This window comes from Sparus aurata, chromosome 4 (assembly GCF_900880675.1).
Source record: "Sparus aurata chromosome 4, fSpaAur1.1, whole genome shotgun sequence".
NCBI classification, from domain to species: domain Eukaryota; kingdom Metazoa; phylum Chordata; class Actinopteri; order Spariformes; family Sparidae; genus Sparus; species Sparus aurata.
The window spans coordinates 10,590,689-10,612,317 of NC_044190.1; the positions used below are offsets into that span (position 1 = coordinate 10,590,689).

The 21,629-nt window shown below is 40.1% G+C and overlaps 1 protein-coding gene across 2 annotated transcripts in view; it reads left to right on the top strand.

Moving 5' to 3' along the window:
* The window catches only part of LOC115580604 (solute carrier organic anion transporter family member 3A1-like), a 31,509-nt gene that overhangs the window by 2,981 nt on the left and 6,899 nt on the right, over nt 1–21,629 (top strand). Inside the window, exons 2-6 of one of the 2 annotated variants that reach the window (XM_030415143.1) lie at nt 2,186–2,645; nt 19,252–19,362; nt 20,033–20,302; nt 20,457–20,621; nt 20,734–20,932. In XM_030415143.1, the coding sequence (XP_030271003.1) occupies nt 2,186–2,645; nt 19,252–19,362; nt 20,033–20,302; nt 20,457–20,621; nt 20,734–20,932 (1,205 nt within the window). The remainder of the gene's footprint in view (nt 1–2,185; nt 2,646–19,251; nt 19,363–20,032; nt 20,303–20,456; nt 20,622–20,733; nt 20,933–21,629) is intronic. The other variant, XM_030415144.1, reaches the window with a different exon arrangement.

Consider the following 21,629-nt stretch of genomic DNA (forward strand, 5'->3'; position numbering starts at 1 on the left):
TATATATTTCTGATTTTGTATTATTACCTCATGAAGATGAATATTCTGACTTTGAATTTCTTGTCCAAAAACTTAAAGTGCCCCTTTAATATAATAAATGTTTTGTTTACTAAAAATAGGCCTAGAATTTGCAGTAGAAGTCTAACATATAAAAAAAAACTGTCCTGTTCTGCAGAGTATGCAAGCTTGCTGCTTGAGCTCAAACGATTAATCAATTCATTGATTTGCAGATCGATGTAGACTCTTTTTTTGACAATCAGTTAAAGTTGCTTTGAGCGTTGTCCTTGTTTTAATTAACTTCCTGTCCATTTTTCATTTAGCAGTCCCCTCCCTCCTCTCTATCTCACCATGATTGTGCAGACAGGATCTGGTCTTTATAGAGTTCTCTGTCCTGATTGGATAACGGGGGCAGGGACACCAAACAATTTTATTTTACTGCATGAGTGGGGGAAGGAGAGACACGGCTCACCGACCAAACACTCTCTAACAGTGGTTACTGTTGGAAAATAGCGTTATTTAAAACATTGCTTGCAGGTGATTTCATTGTTTAAGTAGGGGCGGGTGATCCGGCCCAAAGTTAATATAACAATCCATTATTTTACAGTCACAGTCTTACTTCCAGTCTTTTTTCTCACTGTTGAAATGTCGTGTAGAATAACTTGAAACTGCCTATAAAAGTCTCCATTTGCACTATTAAAACATAATATTGAAGTCAACGTAATTCCTAGTTTGGCACAAGCTCCTCATCCGCCATGCCGCTAGCCATAACTCATGTTGCATTGTTACAATATGTCTCTCAGGGAAGAGCCATGTGAGGTAATGTGTCCAATCAGCAGAGCTGTCTCGTGGTCAACATCACTCCAAGGGGTTGTTCACATAGAACCGATCTGCTGGTCAATGAGGTTATCTAAAGATTGGAAACAAGAAAACAGAGTCAGCACACTGGATAATGCTCCCATGAACATTTGTTACCTCCATGTGTGACGTTATGGGTCCAAGCCCTCCCATTCAGACATTATGTCATTCACCACTCCTACGATTCCCCTGAGAAGTAACGATGGTGAACACCTTCCTGATTGATCACGATTCAAATTGTCAGGTCACCAATGTTAAAATTATGTTTCAAGCAAAAATGACAAAAATGTCTCGGTTCCAACCTCACTGGTTAGGATTCAACCTTTTATTTGTTATATGTGGTAGTTAATTGAATACGTTTGTGGTTGTTTCCAGAATGATGATGTAAAAAAAGTAAAGATTATTAAAGTCACCATCTTGGGTGTGAGGACATTGTGACAGGCAATCTTCACAAACAAGAACAAACAGAACAGAAAAGATTCAGTCATGGATTAATCTGCCAGTGAATCCAGTGACTGGATCTTTTCTGTTCTGTTTGTTCCTCTAACGACAAACAAGACAACAATACATTTTGTTATATCGCCATGGAGTTTGATGTGACAGGATAAACAGCAGTAGCAACATAGAAAAAGATGAATAAATATGTTGATGATCGGTCTGATTTCACGTGCATCGTCATGGTTACATTCTCCTTTTTATCCGGAACTGCTCGGGGAAGTCTTGAGGTTCATACTGCACCTCGCTGTGAATGAATGATTAGCCTAATAAAAGTTTAAAATATCTACTGACCAAGCTTTTCTCGTCAGTCCTGTGGATGATTCAGCACACATTTGATGCAAAGAGCCACTTCATCACTGACGCACACACCCAGAACACCGTTAGTACAACGTGTTTGTGTCCATTTGATAATTAGAACAGCTGCGTGAGGTTTCTTGCCTGGAGCTACACACATGCACATGTTCCCTTTTCCCCAGGTTAGCATCAGGCTAGCCTCAGGCGTTTATTGGTGGATGAGGAGGAGGAGGAAGAGGAGGAGTGTGGTGATGAAGATGTTGGCAGCAGCTCGTGTGTCATTAGCAGGTTGGGGTTGCAGGTGGCCGCTTTAACGAATAACACCTGAAGCTCGTTACCCTGCATTGTTATTTTACACAAACATATAAATGAAATGGGAAGTACATATCAATCAGTATTGTTGAAAACTGTACCCTACAAGATGCTGAATATAAAATCAAGTGCATTAAAAAAACTTAGTGGGTTGGATATGATGTCAGTGTCCTAAATTGCTGCTAGTTGTAAAACCACTTTGTAACACTTGTTTTCTCTCTGCCAGGTAAGTGTTCTTACCACTCTGGAGAGACGCTTCAACCTCCAGAGTGCCGATGTGGGCGTCATTGCCAGCAGCTTCGAAATCGGCAACCTGGCCCTCATCCTGTTCGTCAGCTACTTTGGCGCCAAGGCCCACCGACCCCGCCTGATTGGCTGTGGCGGGATCGTCATGGCCTTGGGGGCACTGCTGTCGGCCCTGCCGGAGTTCCTGACTCACCAGTATGAGTACGAGGCCGGGGACTCGTGGCACGCTGAGGACGGCAGAGACGTCTGCTCCAACATCACCAGGTCAGAGAACCGAGACTCTGGGTTTAAATGTGGCAACAGAGCGAACACCAACATGATGTACCTTCTGCTGATCGGAGCCCAGGTTCTGTTGGGCATCGGAGCCACACCTGTCCAGCCTCTGGGAGTGTCCTACATCGATGACCATGTCCACAGGAAGGACTCCTCGCTGTATATAGGTGAGTAGCTCTGAGTTACTGTGGGCTAATGTCTGCGTTTATGGTGCGTACTGAACCATTAATGACAGAATCAAAGGCTCTCCCTGACTGAAAACACTGTTGTCAGCAGGAACAAACTGCTCTTTAAAGGTAAAATATTTTAGATTTTGAACATTAGTATAACACAACAACTATTTGCTATGTAATGATATAATGGAGTAATGTGTTGTGATCTGAGCATATATATTTTTTGCTTTTAGTTTTTATGCTAATTTAGCAAAAGCTAAATAGTTGCAGTCAATTGCGGCAATTCTGGAGAATGATAGTTGACATTAGAGTCTCATTCTCAGGTCATCTAATATCTTTGGGTTGTTGGCTTTAAAGAAATGACACTTAACATTCAATTCACCTTTAATTTCACGACACAAGCGTTGTCTTTGTCACGATTGCTCTTGTGTACATGCACTCAATGTGAAGGCAGGTGAGTAGCTAAGGCTTATTTAGCTTAAAGACTAGAAACAGGGCGGAAAAGCCACAAACTGCTGTTGTTACATTTTAGTTTTTTTTTTACAGATTAAACAAATTACATAAATGTGTTTGTTTGTTAAATTTAGAGGTGCTTGAAGTAGGATTTCTTTAACGTTGGTGATAGCTAGGCTAACTTAGTCTCCAGGATTAATGCTAAATTTGGCTAATTGATGCTGACTCTTCATGGAAATAATAAGACAAGCTAATGAGATATTAATATCAATCACAATATCTATGAAAGTTAATGGGATTATCATGTTGGCATAACTGAAACATGACTGTGACATTAATCATTCACGTGTACAATACGTGATCATCTCTCCTAAAAGGCTCCAGATAACACAGAATTATAAGATTGTAATATTGTTAAAGTAAATCTTATTGCTGAAATAATCTTCACTGAATCCTTCTGTAATTAGTCATGATTGATTAAATTGTTAATGACAGGTGCACATAAAGCAGAAAGCAGTGTTTGATAGCTGAGAAGGGTTTCAGGCTAACGTTTGTGTGAAGCGCAGTTTAAAGTGTGGTCACAGGCAAATCACAATAAATGGAAAGAGACATCAAAGTATTCTACAGATTATTAGAGATATCATGATAATAACATAATGAATAATAACTGCCAGCCACAAAGGTGTTCAAGTAGCAAGAAAAGTTAAAAAAAAAAAAAAAAAAGGGTTCCTCCTCACAAGATCAGCGTGGGTCATTGTCTTAATCCTGAATATGAAGTTGATATATGTAGTCTTTAAACTAACTGCTCATTTCTGTAGCGTTCACCACATTCAGCTTTTCAAAGATCACTTATCGGTCATTGTGTCCGGCTCATGCCAACTTTTTAAACAAACCACAAATGTAAGATACCTTTAAAATGAACACACATGTTTTTTTAAAAAATACTGTGAGTGAACCCTTTTGAAAAAGTGAGCGATGACTGAAATGAAGCGTACTAAGTTATTTTGCATCATTTCAGTGTGACAAAGTGGCCATTTTGGTCCGTGGTGTTGGTCCTCTGGAACCTAATAATAGAAATCTACGCTCTCTGCTTTGCCTCTCTCCTTCAGCACACATCCAGACCTTTTCTGTGTCATGCACTGTCAGTGTGTGTGTGTGTGTGTGTGTGTGTGTTTGTTGTGCGTGTCCTTTTGCCATTGTCATGTTTTGTAAAAATCTGACTCACAGACTGAGAATCAGCAGAACTGGGGCTTTTTTTGTAGTTTGGTGCCCAATCAAAATCAGTATATCATTTTTTTTTATTCTTAATTAAACACACATGTATGTGTCGAGGTGTCACTGCAATGCACGTGAACATCTTTCATTACTTGTTGTGTATTTTTGTCGTTCTAATTTAGACAGATGGATTATTAAAACATTTTTTTATCGATTTTCTGTAGAAAAGTAAAGGACACTATTATTACTATACGTATTTTTAGGATTTGTCCAATATGTTTCTTTTTAACTGTACTGGGAAGTTTGGACTATGTCCGACTGACATAAGAGTTTGACGGAGAATGGGAATGTCCCTGGCTATTAAACATGTTAGTCATGTACGGGATGGATCAATATTTCTGCGGTTTCATGCTCTTCTCGTTGTCTCACGGCTCATTGGTGACGTTTTGAAAAAGCTCATGGGTGGAGATGTTTGGTGTTTTTGGAGATAGTGTTTGGTGTAATGACAAAATCAAGAAGTGTGTATTAGGGTTTGGAGAAGCAGCCCCATGAACTGAAGACTACTGACTATTAATTTAAGATCCAGTGTTTCCTGTATTGTCTTGGTAGACATTGAAGTTGCCGGTCTGATCTCACCCTCTCTCACATGCCCTTGAGCAAAGCACTTCATTCCCAAAATCTGCAAACATTCAGCGGCCAGCAGACTGCATTCATACTTACAGCAGAGACCAAGAGGTCGACATAACACACATCACAGCTTGTCTGCCAAAGTTGCCAAGGCAACAGTACAGAGACGGTCTCCGAGGCTACAGTGTGTGCCATTCCTGTTCTCCTCACCACTCAGTGACCTGCTTGTAGCACAGCTCCATCTGGGAAGACGGAGAGAATGAGACAAAGGACATGGGAACAAAAGACACACTCCTTTTATTCCTAATTTAATAAATATATGTTAAAAAAAACAGTAACAGTAATGTTATTGGTTTTGTACCATTAATTATCTGTCAAAGTTATTGACCCTGAAATTACATTAATCTTCTTATTCACAATCCACAATTCAATTCATCCACATTCAGTCACGGTATGATAATTTTCCTGTAAAAAAAACCAGGAAAGAGCTGGCAGCAGGGACGCCAGCAGTATACCGTTATTTTTATGATATTCATTCATAAAATGACTTTACGGTAGTAGTCTGTAAACCAGAAAAAGGGTATATTTCTATATTTCTATATTTCTATAATTAACAGTAAAGAGCTGGCAGCAAAGACGCCAGCAATAAACCGTAATTTTACGGTATTCATCCATAAAATGGCTTTACAGTCGTAGTCTGTAAACCAGAAATACAGTATATTTCTGTATTCACACTGTTAAATGATTTCACATTATAATACAGTACGAAAATAAATGCAGCATATTTCTGTGTAATTTAAACCATTAAAATCACCATCACATTAAACCTTAAAGAGCTGAAGCAGCGATAACTCAGAGCACAACTGTAATTTAAAGGAAGGTTCATAGTTTTCCACGTACATTGAGAACTGAGCCATCTACGTTGTCTTGGAGAGTTTTGGAGATATTGGCTGTAGAGATGTTTGCCTTCTCTCGAGGTGTCTTATTGATACCTGCATGGACAACAGATCTAAGCATTAATGATGTCGTCCTCAGATGAGTTAAATATATCTAGCAACAGCACAAAAATGAAGGAAGTTGAGCATCCAAATATAACACAGGGTTCATAGGCTGAATGGATCACAGAGGAAAACACAAAGTAACATTGTTCATAAAATAACAAACTCAGTCTGTACCACACAGCAAACCTCATAGACACACTGGTATACACTGGTTAACAGCTTATCGTGGGGGACTTCCTAAAAGTGCCGTACAAAATATGTTTCGTAGGGGCTGTGATTTGTAGATTCTGCATGCAGCTGGACCCCTCCAGCTGAGTTGTAATCTTAGCTAGCTTAGTAAGCTTGCCTTGTGTCCTTGAGTAGATGGACACATCCTTCTGAGCAGAGAGATAAGAAGAAAATAGTTTGCACCTAACACTGCTCACAGCAAGGCCTTTGGATTATCTTGAGTAAACGGGTAATGATTTCTGGAAATCGATATTGCTGTTGAGTTTTTCAAAAGTATTTTCTGGCCCTTGAGCACAGGAAACTGACCACCATTTAGTTCTGTTGTATTCCAGAGAAGGCAGACATCTCTGCCGTCGATATCTCCAAAACTCTGCTGCTCACACCAGAACAGTGGAGATGGATAAATATCACCACAGGCAAGAGCAGAAATATGTGCGTTGGATTTTTCAGTGAAATTTGGCTTTAATATTTATTCTGTAAGATGTGCTGTCCCTACACTCCTGTTGATGTTATCAGTTTGCCTCTGTTGGGGCAACACAGACATTAAAACAAGTTGAAAATACAGCATTGTTGGCCACCATGTGGCGAGTGAATCCTTCTCACAGGCTTCTCTGCTCGTCCCTGGCTAGTTTCTTTGTCCCTGCTCGCGTTTCAGTGCAGACCTCTTGCAGGGTGAGAAGGCCTGCGGTTTGTTCTGTGCATGCTTTGATCTGTACAGTCTCTGCCAGCAGCACTCAGAGTGGAGGAGAGGAGGCAGGGAGGGAGGAAGGGAGGTATGAACGGAGGATTCAGGAGAGGAAGGAGGGCAAACAAGGCTAGCACAGCACCCAACTGCCCACCCTGCCCCCCACTTGGCTGGAGGCCAACTCTCACCAGATGCCTGATGTTCCACATTACACTTGATATTTATTTGCCATTTTAGAGAATTTAAAGGAATTTATTGTACTTCACTGGATACGATGCTCTCATTCCACATTAACTTGTTATAAAATGATGAGCGCAACTTCAGAGTTAATGTCTCTAAAATGTCCTATTTTAAATCTATTTTCAAATGTACACGCGTTTCATTGTTATATCCCGTACGTGATCATACAGAACAACAGATAGTGAAAACATCTGATGTCCTGGTCCGGAACATATCTAACCAATAGAAAATAAACAATAGATAAGAGAAGAATCTAGAAAACAGATCAAATAAAATAGAAATATATAAAATAGGGTAACAATGGACAATATAATCTGTAAATAGGTTCAATGCTGAACAAATGGAACAGTGAAACAATGAGACAGGATCACCAGCAGCACGTTTCAGAAAATGAAACAAAATCAACAGTGTTTCATATTAAATGCAACACATCAGTGTGACAGTGATGACTGGCAAGTGGATGTGTTATAGGTTATAGAATACATGACATCCACCATGACATCCAGGAAGGTCCTGGGTTTCTTTCTCGCTCTCTTTGTGGAGTCTGCATACACGTTTATTCTCAAAAGTACAGAAGGATGTGACGTGTAATTTAGAATCATTTTCTATTTGTGTTTTGTTGTCTTGCTACAGTATTCACAGTATATCAAGTGGGAAATTACACATCCTGCTCCTTTTTCGGGAAAAAAAACCCTAATATATTTAAATTAAAGGTGCAGTATGTAAGTTTAAATGCAAATATTAAATAACACAGTCAACAGGATATGGGGAAATTACAGTTTTGATGTTATATGTAAGACGTCGAGGTGCTGTGTTGCAGAGATGTGTAGTTTTGGGGAAGAGATTTTAATCAGATGAGAAAGATCCTTACATACTGATTTTATTAATTTCTTAACAAACTAAATAAACAAACTGAAAGTGCGATACCGTTTCATACAATTTCAATTTGTTTATATTTGGCGGACCCTGCCACCTTTGTAGCTACAAACAGTGTACTGGGGACCTTATTTTCCTCTGAGAACTGCTTGATTATCAGCTTATGGAAAACATGATTTTTTTCCCCAGTTTGTGATATAACCTCATTATTTTTGTAAACATCAACATTTTGGAGTTTCAGTTTCTTACCAAAATGACATATTGCCGCTTTAAGATCTGACACTCCGATAGTTAACGTCACCAATACTTCCCCGGTCCTGTGAGCTTCAAGACCAGCCAGAGTCACATCACCACCAAGCACAGGATACATTTTGACCTCAGATGGTCCTAACTACAATATGAAAAGTGAATTAAGCGCTCTGATTTTGTTGCTCCCCTCTCACTCTACAGCTGTCAATGAGTTTTGTTTTGGTATCATGGCCGCTGCTCTGTGTCCCGGCTCAGTGCGTCACGGCCTTTACCATCCCACGAGGAATTGTTTCTTTCATAACATCCCCAAGCTTCTTCCTTTGACACTTACAAATAGTCTATTATTCTTTTTCTCCACCACCCCCTCTCTGCTCTCGTTTATTTGACAATGCAGGCATAGTGATTGCCATGGTTACCTCCTACAATGTGACTGCTGGGTCGTCTGTTGTGGCTCTGTAATTGCATGGAGCCCAGTCTTTATACAGTACATATGTATTATGTGCTGGTAGGTAGTATTTCTGCCGCTTCCCTCTCCCAGTCTGTAGGCAGTGGCGCACTTTGACGAGCTTGACGTGTGAAGGAACAGTAACATTGTAAGAAAACCCCTGAATAATGCAGCGCGACATAGAAGCAGTTAGGAGCTGTTTAGCAAACATCTAACCATATGATTAAATATTAAAGCAGCAGCTCTCTGCAGGCTCGCTAACAAATCAGATGATTTAAGGAGAGGCTGCTCTGTTGTGGCCACATCCTCACCCCACATGGATCAATACTGCCTGAATGAGAGATTTAGGACACTGGGAACACTCAGGAGCCGAAGAGGAAACACTTCTCTGTTGTCATGGCACAAATCCCCCAGCATGCACCTGTCCTGTATCTGTTGTGTGTCTGCAGTGCAGCCTGTTCTTCCTCAAATGTTGAGTGGGCGCTCACTTAGTGTCCAGTACGTCTCTGTGTGTGTTGTCTTCTGTGAGTGTGTCCGTCCTGATCAATGTGAGCCGGCTGGTCAAAAGAAACAGACTATTTTTCCTGTTAGCTGCCCATAAGATCACTGTGGCCTCTGGCAGCTGAAAGGAAAACCAAAATAGATTAAAAAAGTGTAGTAACGATGCGGTGATACACTGCAGCACAAACAATAAAGAGTGTGATGAGTGTGATGGAAAGTGTCCAGAGTCTTCAGTGATAGTGGTCGCTCTATGAGGCGTACAAAGGCAGCACAGTGAGAGCTAAATGCTAAATCTCAAATGACCTCATTCGCACCTAATATCAAGTAAAGCTAATGTTGTTGTAATGTGTTATCCAAAATTTCACAATATTTTCCCGCCCAAATATCGCTTAAGACCGCAAGATTTGGCTGCATGAGGCTGCATGTTGTCTCTGCTTTCAGCAAACACGACATGCAGCCTCATTCAAATCTCTTGGTTGTCATTTTCTCCCGTTTTAAACCTGAAATGTTGCCAAATTGGCAGACTGTCATTCTTCTTTAGATCCTACGTCTGTATGTCTGTATTTTAAAGCACTACGTACTAATACCACTATATCAGGCCGGATTATCTTAAGTCAGTTCCCAAGTATCGAGTGCGTTTCCAGCTCTAAGTGCACTATCCACATTTTCAAAATAAAAGCCAGAAGCTGCCGTAACAGCTGTTCGATATTGGGGAAAAATATTGCATGTGACGGCAACTATCACAATATTCAAAATGATCTAATATTGGCCCCAGCCTATAGGCTTTGACAAAATAATATCTTGACTGAATGATGACTCTACATGAGGGTCAGAAGATCACCACAGTTATCAAAATGAATTCTGCACTGAACATGAAAGCCTAATCTCCTCATATCCTTGTCCTTCCAATACTGATCGTCAGGACATTACACTCGTTAACTCAGATGTCAACCTCATGGTGGCACTACAGGAAGAACCAACATCTGCAAAGGTATTAGCATTCACCCTCTGGCCACAGTGGAAATGTGGACAAAATGGTCATCCAATCAATAGTTGTTGAGATCATTCAGGACGAGTGTGGTGTACATACTGACCAATCCTGCCACCCTTAGAGTCCTGTGGCTAATAAAAGCAAATGTTAATGAATATGCACGTGTGTGTGCAGACAGCATATATCCATCCACATTACAGTGGCAGTGGTCCTGACCTGTGGCTTATATGATCAGCTCATACAACAGAGCAGAAAATGGCTTCCCACAGAAAGACTTACCTCCTCCTGAGCTCACTGACTACAGTATGATGTCAGAGCTGGACTGTAATTGGATTATTGATTGCTGTCTACTGCTTGACTGATACCACAGGCAAACGCAACTAACCCAAGTATCTATTGTACCGCTCGCAGAGCCACTAACAGAAAGGCAGCTATTCAATTACACTATTAATGCTCTGTGGCTTTTTTATAACGTAGCCCCACATAGTTTCTTCCTTACATCCTGATGGGAAACACCGCAGCAGCACTACAATACTTCTTCTAACGTTGCCACATTAATAACCCTTTGATGATAACCCTGCTATAGTGTCTAGATTCAAATGCCTCCGGTTTGGTTTCCCTGAATTCCAATCTGCCTTCAAAAAATCAAATCGAATTTCCCCTCAAAATATATATATATATTTTTTAAAATGCTTTATGAAGAGCACATTATGTTGGCCTGTTGGTCAGTCTGCCTCTTCAGTCCAGGCTGGAATGTCTCCAATAATGAAAACATTCATGGTGCCCGGTGGATGAATCCTGCTCACGTTGGATACCCCCTTGCGTCTCCTCTAACCTGACCATGAGGCTTACAGTTGTGTTTTCTTTTCTTAAATCAGATCTCACAACAGCGGCTGACATTTGGTCCACACATTCATATTCCCCTGTGAATGAATTGCTATCACTTTGAAGGCCCCTTCATATTATCAGCCATATATTTCAAGACCAGTATTCCAAAAAAACAACATTCCCATCAGCCTCACTTTGTGTTTGGCAGCTTTGAGCAACACAACGTGACTTCATAGTAAAGATAGTTGATTGACTGGTGAGTTTCATCCCCAGATTGTCAAATACTGACGCTTGGGCTTGGCCGCTGAGGCAAAAGTGATGGAAAGCTAACGTACAGTACCTGCATGTTAGCATTGCCGTTGTGAGCCTCACATAGCCGGCTGTTTAGTTGTGAAATCTCAGCCTGCTTATCACGAGTGTATAGCTTGTCAGACTCACCAACACATGACAGTACATCCCAGGTCGAGCTTCCCATTATTATGTGCATGTGCAGAAGTACCTCAGAGCAGGCTGGACAACAACAGGAAGGTTAGCGGTCTGTAGTAAAGTGCTGAATAGCAGCAGCAATAAAATACTTTATAGATAGTATAGCAGTGTAAAGTAAAATAACCTATAGTACAGAGTAAAAGAGCAGTGGGAGCCCGAGGGGTCCAGCTCTGCAGCCGCTGGGTCAGCTTCTCCCTCCCCGCCTCACATCCCAGCCTCTATTCATCGCTGTAATGCGTGTAATGAAGCGCTGTGAGGCTGCAAGTGGAGAGCCCACTGCAGCAAAATGTTTTTACTCCAGTGGAGTTATTACTCTTCCACTGTAGGACAGCAGAGGAAGGTATGGATGCCGACTCAGCACACCCTGTCTATTGAGACCGGCCCAGGTTGTTTTATATGTGTGCGCCTTTTAGGAGCACCTTTGCCAAGATACAAAGTGCCAGTGATTGAACCGTGCCATAATGTGAGTCTGAGTGAGAAATTATTCATGCGCTGGCAGTGTGACCAGGTGGAGGAGCCCCGGCTCATACAGGATGACCTTGCCTCTGCTGCATTCATTACTGCTGGATACTGAACAGAACTGAGGGGCTGGCATTGACCATCATGTCCAATCTGATTTTCAGCACTTCTGTTTATATGAGACCAAATATAGCAATAGTTTCAAACAGATGACCGAATGACTGATGTAAACTGTTATATCAGCTTATTCAGCTCTGGGTTCAATACAATCTCGCTTGTTGATTGGAAAGCTTAGATTAATCAGCACACCTTTAAAGGGGGACTCTCGGCATGCATGCAGAACTAACAGATCCAAGGCAGATAAATACCCACTGCCCTCCACTCAGTCTTCTCACACCTTGAGAGTCAGAGCAGCTACATCAGGACGCTGTTTGTTGACTTCAGCTCAGCGTTCAACTCAGTCTCACCCATGAAGCATTAAGGAGAACTTTACTCTTTGGGCTTTAGTACCACACTCTGCTGTTGGATTCTGGACTTCCTCACTGGCAGACCTCAGAGATTGGCGGTTTCACCTCCTCTAGATTAGTGCTCAACATCAGAGCCACCAGACACGCACTCCTGTCTACATCAGTGGGGTGGAGCAGGTGGAGCAGGTGGAGCAGGTGAACAGTTAGAGGTTCCACTCACTGAGAACATATCTCGGTCATCATCACCACTCCTGGTTAACAAATGGTTTTGTGGTTCATGCACGGTGCAGGACGGGAAGGCTGTACAGAGGGTGGTTAGGGAAATAACGAAAAAATCAAACCCAGATCATCATTGGTCAATTGCGATTTCTACACAGAGCCCAAAGTATACTCAGAAGAAAACACCCGACCCGGACACAGTCTGTTCACCCTGCTGCCGTCTGGTGAAAAAGCATTTGTTGCTGTACCACCAGACTACAGAGCAGCTTCTCTCTTCAGGATGTGAGACTCATCAATTCATCCTCCGCACTACTTTATATAAAATGTTTTTGTTTGTTCTCTTGTGTTGCATAAAGAGACTTGAACTCAGTCTAGTTCCACAACCCTGTGGTTGTAAAATGACTAATATATTGACCATTAGCCTTTTAAAGAGCTCAATAGAAGTTTGTTGCAGCTTGTTGTTGGAAAAATAGGTAAACTGAGCCACTCTCCATTACACACCGAGTCTAAAAAACACTCAAATAACACCTCATATCATTATTGTAATCAGGGCTGTAGAGCTCCCCGGGGGGAGTTTACTGAATGTTCCAACAATTAGAAACATGCACATGGTTTTATTTTGTAGGCTAATTGCAGTATTTTTAGATTTAGTATGGCCTATTTAAAAGTAACCACTTTTATGTCAATGAATAAATTAGGCGATAGGTTGAAACTTTCTTGATTCCCAGAAGAAAAATTAAGCAAATTAAAATGATATTTAAATAAACAATTGTCCAGAATATATTTCAGGCAGGGAGGAAATGCTTTGACACACACATGCAGCTTTTAGACGACCACGCTGGGAAATAGGTTGTATTGCAAATCTAACTAGTGAATAAAACTGACAAAATATATCCAATACAACAGACCTGTGACAAAGAGTGCTTTTATAATTGGATTATATTATTTGATGTTTAATATTTTTGAATCCAAATGCATGTAAATGAGCAGGACACAATTGCACACATGTTTCTACAAATTAGTTATAGTCTAAAGACTCAACATACAGTATATTTATTAGGGGTGGGACAACAGATTGTTTAGGCAATCTATGGTATCGCTTTCGGTTTCTGGTCCCAAATAAAGACATTCTTTTTAAAACATGCCGGCAGTAGGAACAGATCCCTCTGACAATTTGACTGTTGATTATGTTACTTGTGGTGTAAACTTCTATAAACTTGTGTCCCTCTGTTGAATATTTTGCCTGACTAGTTGTAGTCAGTGTGATAAAAGGTCAAATGTATTTTTATAGCACATTTAAAACAACATGAATGTACGAGGACCCCCTCAAAGACGAGATGCTGTATCTCAAGGGGTCATCCTAAATAAATTGAATTGAAAGTGCTTTACAAACAAATAAAAGACAATTTAATCAACAGAACTGACAATACACGTCATGTAGAAACCCAGAGTTCAAGGTAAATTCCCTGAGCAATGTAAAAAATGAAGTTTCTTAAGTGGTGTCAGATCTGAGGTGGTGTGGCAGTTTGTTCCTCAGGTTGTGGCCTCACCACACAGAAGAGGGAATTAAAAGGTCGGATCAATAGAAGGAAGCCAATCCATGGAGTGCTTTGAAAACAAAACCTCACACTTGAAAATGTAAACTGACTCTATGGACTTTTAAAAAAATATATTTATCTCAGTTAACTTCGAATTAAACTTACGTACCAATACGGTTGCACAGTCAGGAGAATCTGTCAAATCCTCAACAAGCTCTCAGCTTAAGTGGCGTGTCTCCACCTGCCACTTCCAAATGGCTGGGTCAAACCAGCCGCCAGAGTCTTACAAGGTTATCTTCGTCCTCCCAGAGTGTCTGCACCTGAATTATACATTTCTCTTATAGTTAGTTTCAGTCATCTGGGTTCATGTGGCACAGAGTTACTTCAGCACTGAAAGCCAGAGTTCATGCTGAGGTGTGAAAGCAATAAGGGATAAGTGTATCAGAGGAAATAAACTCATCATTTATTAGTTTGCTGTCCAGCAGGACTGCACTACTGTACCTTCACCTCTCGCTGCTCTCGCGTGTGTGCTCACTGTCACAGCTCTGAGGCACAGCAGGTATAAGAGGGATACAACAGCAGTCTGTTTTTTGCATGGAAACAGTAGAAGTCCATTAAGGTCCTCTGTGGAAATATTTTAGCGTGAGCAGCATCTCCAGGGCAAAGCATGTCCTGCTAAAACAGTCAGACGTGTGTGTTTGAGACGGGTGTCAGATTTAATTCTTCCATGTCAGCCAACAGTCTCTTCTGCCTTTTTAAACTTTAGCACTAACCTTTTGTTGGAGATGTTACTTTTGTTGAACTGGCTATGGCGATTTGAGCACAAAAAAAAATATATATATAGGATTATAACACTTTACTTCACATATTATGAATTTGATTCTTCTTTAACTGATAGAGGTTGTTTTCTAAGGATAATTGAAAACATAGTGGAGTAAAAAAACTTGAATAAGTTGCACTGACTAGATGAGACAGAGTTACTTTATGATAAACACAATATTTTTTTCCCAAAAGGTACTTTTTACTCTATTTCATTCATTTGATTCAACTTAAGTTACTAGTCACTTTGCAGATTTTATGCTGCATCAGGACCTGAATGCATTTTTAAGATGTATGTCATCATGCATTTGATCAGCAATTAGATTAAAATAAAGGATCTATCTGAAAAATTCTGAATATCAGATACAGTAATCGTCAAGGCTGATGATTTGTCAATCCCTAGTATCTCTAGTCCCTAGCATCCAATGTCGTGAAAAGTATCCGAAAGTCATACATGAGGAAAAGTGATGATATTGTGTTAAAATATTACCGTGGTAAGAATGAAGGCAACCTATCCGAATAGTATTTGAGTTAAAGTCTAAAAGTCAAAGTATCAGATTTGACGTTGACGATGTTCTTCATATCAATAGTAATTTATTGGCAATAAATGTTTTGAAGTATAAAATCACAGGAAAACTAAATGCCAGTATTTTAAAGATGTTCTTGATAACATTTAGCCACTCAATGTGGGATTCCATCTCCATTACCTTCACATCACAACACCCCTGTTGTTTGCATCATCTGTTAACTGTTTGCCAGTTTGTTTCACGTTGCTAACGTTGCTAACGCTAACTATCATTTCTAACCCTAACAAGCGTTAATTCACAATCATTGTAATGTTTTTTAAGTAGAGGAGATGCACCTTTCTCCAAACGCTGAAGATGTCTTATTTTTTACAATTATTTTTCTTCATAAAAATGTTATCAACATGACATTTATGTACGTTTAATATCAGATACTTAGTCAAGTGCTATTCATAAGTGTGACTTTGACTTCTGCCAAAGTAATGTTTGTCACGATATCTTTACTTTTTAATCAAGAATGACAAAAGCTGAACCAAGCTCTTGAAAATGAGTCATCCTCTTAATCATTAGTTGTCAGTGATTGCTGATTACAAAATGTGCATTACAATACAGCAACTTTAATCTCATCAGTACAGTATCTATCTTTTTCACCACATCTTTACAGGTTCAGATCATTTTGAAGACCTGTTTTAGTAACAGATACATTTAACCTTTGTACACATTGTACCACATGAAGATGTAATTCCCCATATGTTGATATTTTTAACTTAAAACCAGTTCTTGAAGGTCACACACATGTAATGACAATTAACAAGTCCTCTGCCAGTTGTTATTTCAGAAAATATACATTTTATCAGAGCGGCCTATGTTGCTGTATTATAAAAATGAAATTGACATAGAACATTATAGTGTTACATTCCTGTAAACATATATATGTATATATATATATATATATATATATACACATACACACACACACACACACACATATACATATATTTATATACAATAACAGTATTCAATCTTTCTTTTAGTAGAAAGACACCGCTTGCTTTCAAACAGTATATTCAGTATATAGTTTTACTGCACAATAATAACAGTTTAACTGTGTTGTGTAAGCTCCAGTCCTTCACTACTTACTGTGCATTCTTTCACTGCTGTGAGCCTTTAGTTGGCTCCCCAAGGAAATGTCAGATGTACCAACTGTTGAGTCCAAACAACAGACTGGCATGGGTCCTGAATGTTTCTCCTGATGGGTGTCCAGCAGCTGTTGCTTTAGGATTATAAGCTCCCTGTCTGTTCTCACAGTATAACAAAGCTCACCGGTAATTCTCCATCATCATGCTTATTGCTGCTATTGTCATCAGCTGTTTCAGTATGAAGGCCACTCCAGGCTCTGACTTTTGAGTTGTGCCCACAGGGAAGTTCAGAGAATATGGAGCTGTAGTGTATTGTAGATACGATTGGCTGGTGCCCAACATTTTCCGCTGGTTCACTGCCATGTTTGTGTGTGTGTTTGTGTGTGTGTATCAGCCAGCCTCCCTGCATCACATACATTATGGATTAGTTGTGTTGTCCTGTGTTTGTCTGTGATTTGATCCAAGCGGAGGGCAGAGTTGGAGGTGGGAGGTTGCCCATTGGTTGCCTGTTGAGTCGGCCCTGCTGTAACCCCAGACGTCCTCTGTCACCTGACCTCAGCCCCGCTGGCATCAGTGACTCTGCTGAAATGAAAACAATGCATCTAGCTGACAGAGAAAGTCAAACAGAGACAGAGAGAGGATGACTATTGATCCGAGTGTAGTGTAACCTAATACTATACAGCTGAATGGGAATGATGTAAAGTATATTATTGTTTTCATTAAAATATGTTGTATTTTGATATACTTAGAAACTGTTAGAATTATCATTCCACACTCTGATTCCTCAACAACCATCGGACGTATTGCCATATATTATTTTCTTACAAACTTGTGTTGTTAAGGATGAATTGCATTAACCTTTTTATAGTTCGTCCTTTACTTTGGTTTATAACTGGTAAAACAAACGTTATTCATTCGCACTTAACCAGTGTTAGCATGCTAACATGCTAAACGAAAATGGTGAACATGGTTAAGGCGCCACGTGATGAAAATCAGCATGTAAGCATTGTTATTGTCGGGTTGTTAGCAGGTGGAGCCCTGTTCATTCCCAACGCTTTACTTCCTGGGTATAAAATTTCCCAGATCTTCTGCATCATGGGGCCCACAGAGCGTGCATCAGAGAGACTTCAACCAACCAAGCTGGCTAACTTCTGGTCTCGTCCCTGCTAACTTTAATTGTGACTTCTAGACTTCCCAAATTTTATTGGACTCAAAACAGTGAAACAAGTCATTTTGCAAACAAACCCACTGTTTCACAACCACTTTTTTCACAATGTGAAGTGCGTCACACAACGTAATTACACGGTTCGGGCCACTCTTCCTGAGGACTTATCCTTTAGAAAACTGTTGCAGTCAACTTTATGCATATGAATACAAACATATATGTTTTGTGGTCAGGACTGAGGCCTCTGAATTAATGATTAAAGTTAGAAATTATGAATATTTGTGTGGAAGGTTTTTCTCAACATTTATCCGTGTATCTCTTATAAGGGAATAAAAATACCCCAAAATATTATAAAAAGAGTTTTTGTGCTGAAGCCGATTTTCAAATGGAGACGAGAAATAAAAAAAAAGGCTGGTTGAAACAATATTTAAAGCCTTGAGACTTATCTTTAGGGATACATTGATAACACTATGAGAAATGAGGCGGCTGTTCCGCTGTCAGATTTATAACTGGTGATAACCACGGCAGTAATCATTGCATCCCTCTCAGGGAGAATTGACTGACTCTCATCCTGTCAGCGGGCAGCAGCCTCCTCTGCTCTGGGCTGTGTCAAGTGCAGTCAGGCTACTGGAGCTCAGTCCTATTGTTCCATGTAAGACCGGCATGGATAACTGAGTTTCACTGCCACACACACACTAATACGTACACACATGCTACACACATTCCTGCACAGTCTGCTGTTGCCTACTGGAAAGGTCTGAGCCGTTAGGCCAAACAGGGCAGCGTAGCTTTCAAGAGAAAATAAACCAGAGCTGCTGCATCAGTGGCTCCCCACAGCTCTTACACTAAGAACCCATTTCCTGCTTGATTATTTATGATCCTGCTGGATAATCTAGTCTTAGATCACTTGCACTGTGCGACCCCTGAGCTGCATATTACACTGACAGTGGATAAATCTGTCACTTGGCATGAATTACATTCTTAAAAAAAACAACATATTTATTGATTTAATATATTAATATAACACATTGCACATACATAGCTGAACCTTCCTTAAAATTGTTATTACAGTATCAAATCAATACTTCATTTTTGTTTGAATATACAAGTTCTCAGTCAAACCATGTATTTAACAACAGGTGTGTTTTCTGTGGTTGGGATCTCCATGATACCACATATTTAATAAAAGCATAAAAGCGTGTTTGTAATAGATTTTTACAGTTTTGATGCAATGCTGCCCTCTGCTGAAAGATGAGACTTCTGGTTAAAGGACTGTTGCTAAAATTTTAATCAATCAAAAGTAAATAAAAGGTATAGCTCTGCAAAAATGAATGTTGATTTTATGACACTTTTATGACAGTATTGCTGAGCTTTTGCTGTAACTGCTATCATTTTAACAGACTGATCATTTTGCTCTCTCTTTTCTCTCTCTGTCTGTCTTACAGGTATATTATTTTCAACATTAGTGTTCGGCCCGGCCTGTGGCTTCATCTTAGGTTCTGTCTGTACCAAAGTCTACGTTGATGCTGTCTTCATCGACACCAGTGAGTTGGCAGGTGCTTTTTTCTTTGCATTTCGTCAGTACTGTACTCGAGTACTTTAATGAGGTACTTATCAGGGCTCCAGACTAACCTTTTACAGTGGTTGCACTGGTGCGCCTATTTTTAGAAATGTTTTCATTTAAATCACAGCTCATTAAGAAAATGCAGTAATCTCAATTGTTTTTTTTAAAAAAGACAAACTCATATAAATAAATCAAGCTCAAATTATTCTAATTTTGATGCTATAAAAAACATTGATTTATTTGAAAAAAGTTACACTGAGTTTTCATACTATAGTGTATTCTCCTGTCTTACTGGGATACTGTCTATACTGTAAGTGTGGTATTTGTGCAAGTGTTTGTTTTTGTTGCTACGACTGATAAAAAAATATTTTATAGATTTTTCAATCTGACGTACTGATCAGCAGGTGACTGATGCGACCACTGAACATGTTTGTTTGCACTTGACCAATCTATGGAGCCCTGTTTCTGTTTCATGCTACATTTCAGAGGAAGTATTGGGCTCTTTCCTCCACTACATAATTAAAACATAAAAGTAGCTCAAAAGAGACATTTACTAACGCAGAATTCACATCACAGTTTCCTCACATTGATCTGTGGAATTTTATCTCAAAACATCATTCATCATTCATTCATTGTGGTAACTTCCCCTTCCTCCCGTCCAGGTAAGCTGGACATCACCCCAGATGACCCTCGCTGGATCGGGGCGTGGTGGGGCGGCTTCCTCCTCTGCGGTGCCTTACTCTTCCTGTCGGCCCTCTTCATGTTCGGCTTCCCCCAGGCGCTGGACGTGCAGGACATGGATGGTGGAGGGGAGAGTGAGCAGGCCATGCTGCCTTCTTCCCTAACCCTGGAGTACCAGGGCTCCAAACCCAATGGGGCCATTCGTGGCTTTGATATGAACAGCGGACTCTCAGTTTGTGAGCATCTGAGAGGTAAGGCGGGCCAAAGAGAAATGGGACATTTTGAAAGGATTGATTGTTAGTAAAATCTCAGAATACTATCCATATTATATTTCTCCCTCCTGATGATCATTTTTCTGTTGTTGTTTCTCTTGTCTTTTCTCCATTCTCTTCTCCTTCGCCCCAGTTATCCCCAGGGTAACCAGGCACCTCCTCTCTAATCCGGTGTTCAGCTGCATCACGCTGGCAGCCTGCATGGAGATCGCTGTGGTCGCTGGCTTTGCTGCCTTCCTGGGAAAATACCTGGAGCAGCAGTTTAACCTGACCACGTCTTCAGCCAATCAGCTGCTAGGTAGGCAGATCGTAACTGTCCAAGCAGAGCAGCAAATCTTTTTGTCTCTGCTCAGTAAAATGCCAGTGGAAACAGTTGGCCAACACTGGACACTCTTGTCTTTTCTCCCCAGGGATGACGGCCATCCCCTGTGCCTGTCTCGGTATTTTCCTCGGGGGGCTGCTGGTGAAGAAGCTGAACCTGTCAGCTCTGGGCGCCGTCCGCATGGCCATGCTGGTCAACCTGGTGTCCACCGCCTGCTACGTCTCTTTCCTCTTCTTGGGCTGTGACACCGGACCTGTTGCCGGGGTGACGGTCTCCTACAGCAACGAGTAAGAAAGGAAACCTACTGACGTGAATTAAGAGTCCTTTAAAGAATTTCTGTATGGGTCCTTCTGTTGTAATGAGATGTTTTTGTGTGTAGCTCTTCAAGAAACATAAGTTGACATGACATTTTATAATAAGCATGATTAATAAGTGGTACATTCATAGTTATTTATACTTTAGTTTACAGTCATTTCACTGTTAGTAAATAATGAAATCCATTATAAATCATTTATTAACTGATTGTTTCTTATAAAGTTGCAACTAATGTTTATAAACCTTTTGAAGTGCTTAACAAAAGGTTTATAAAGCATTTCATCATTTGTTAACAGTGAAATAACTATTAACTTAATCATGCTTATCATAAAGTGTTAGCATGACTTGCACTTCAAACCTGCTAAAAGCTAAAAGGCTAATGATCAAAAAAGTACTGTTCAGAATCAGTTTAACATATATATTAACATATGCCACTCCTTCTGTTTCCATTTAAAATATATATATATATATATATTACCTTTATTTTACCAGCAACATTCACATTGAGATCAAGAATGTTTTTAAAAGTCAGAGTCCGCTGCATATAAAGTTTCACATAAAGGAACAAACAGCAACTTAAAACAAACAACAGAAAAATTTTCACATCAAAGAAACAAGAAATTGGCAAAACACAATCGTCATAATCAGTCAAACATTAGTGCTTGTTGT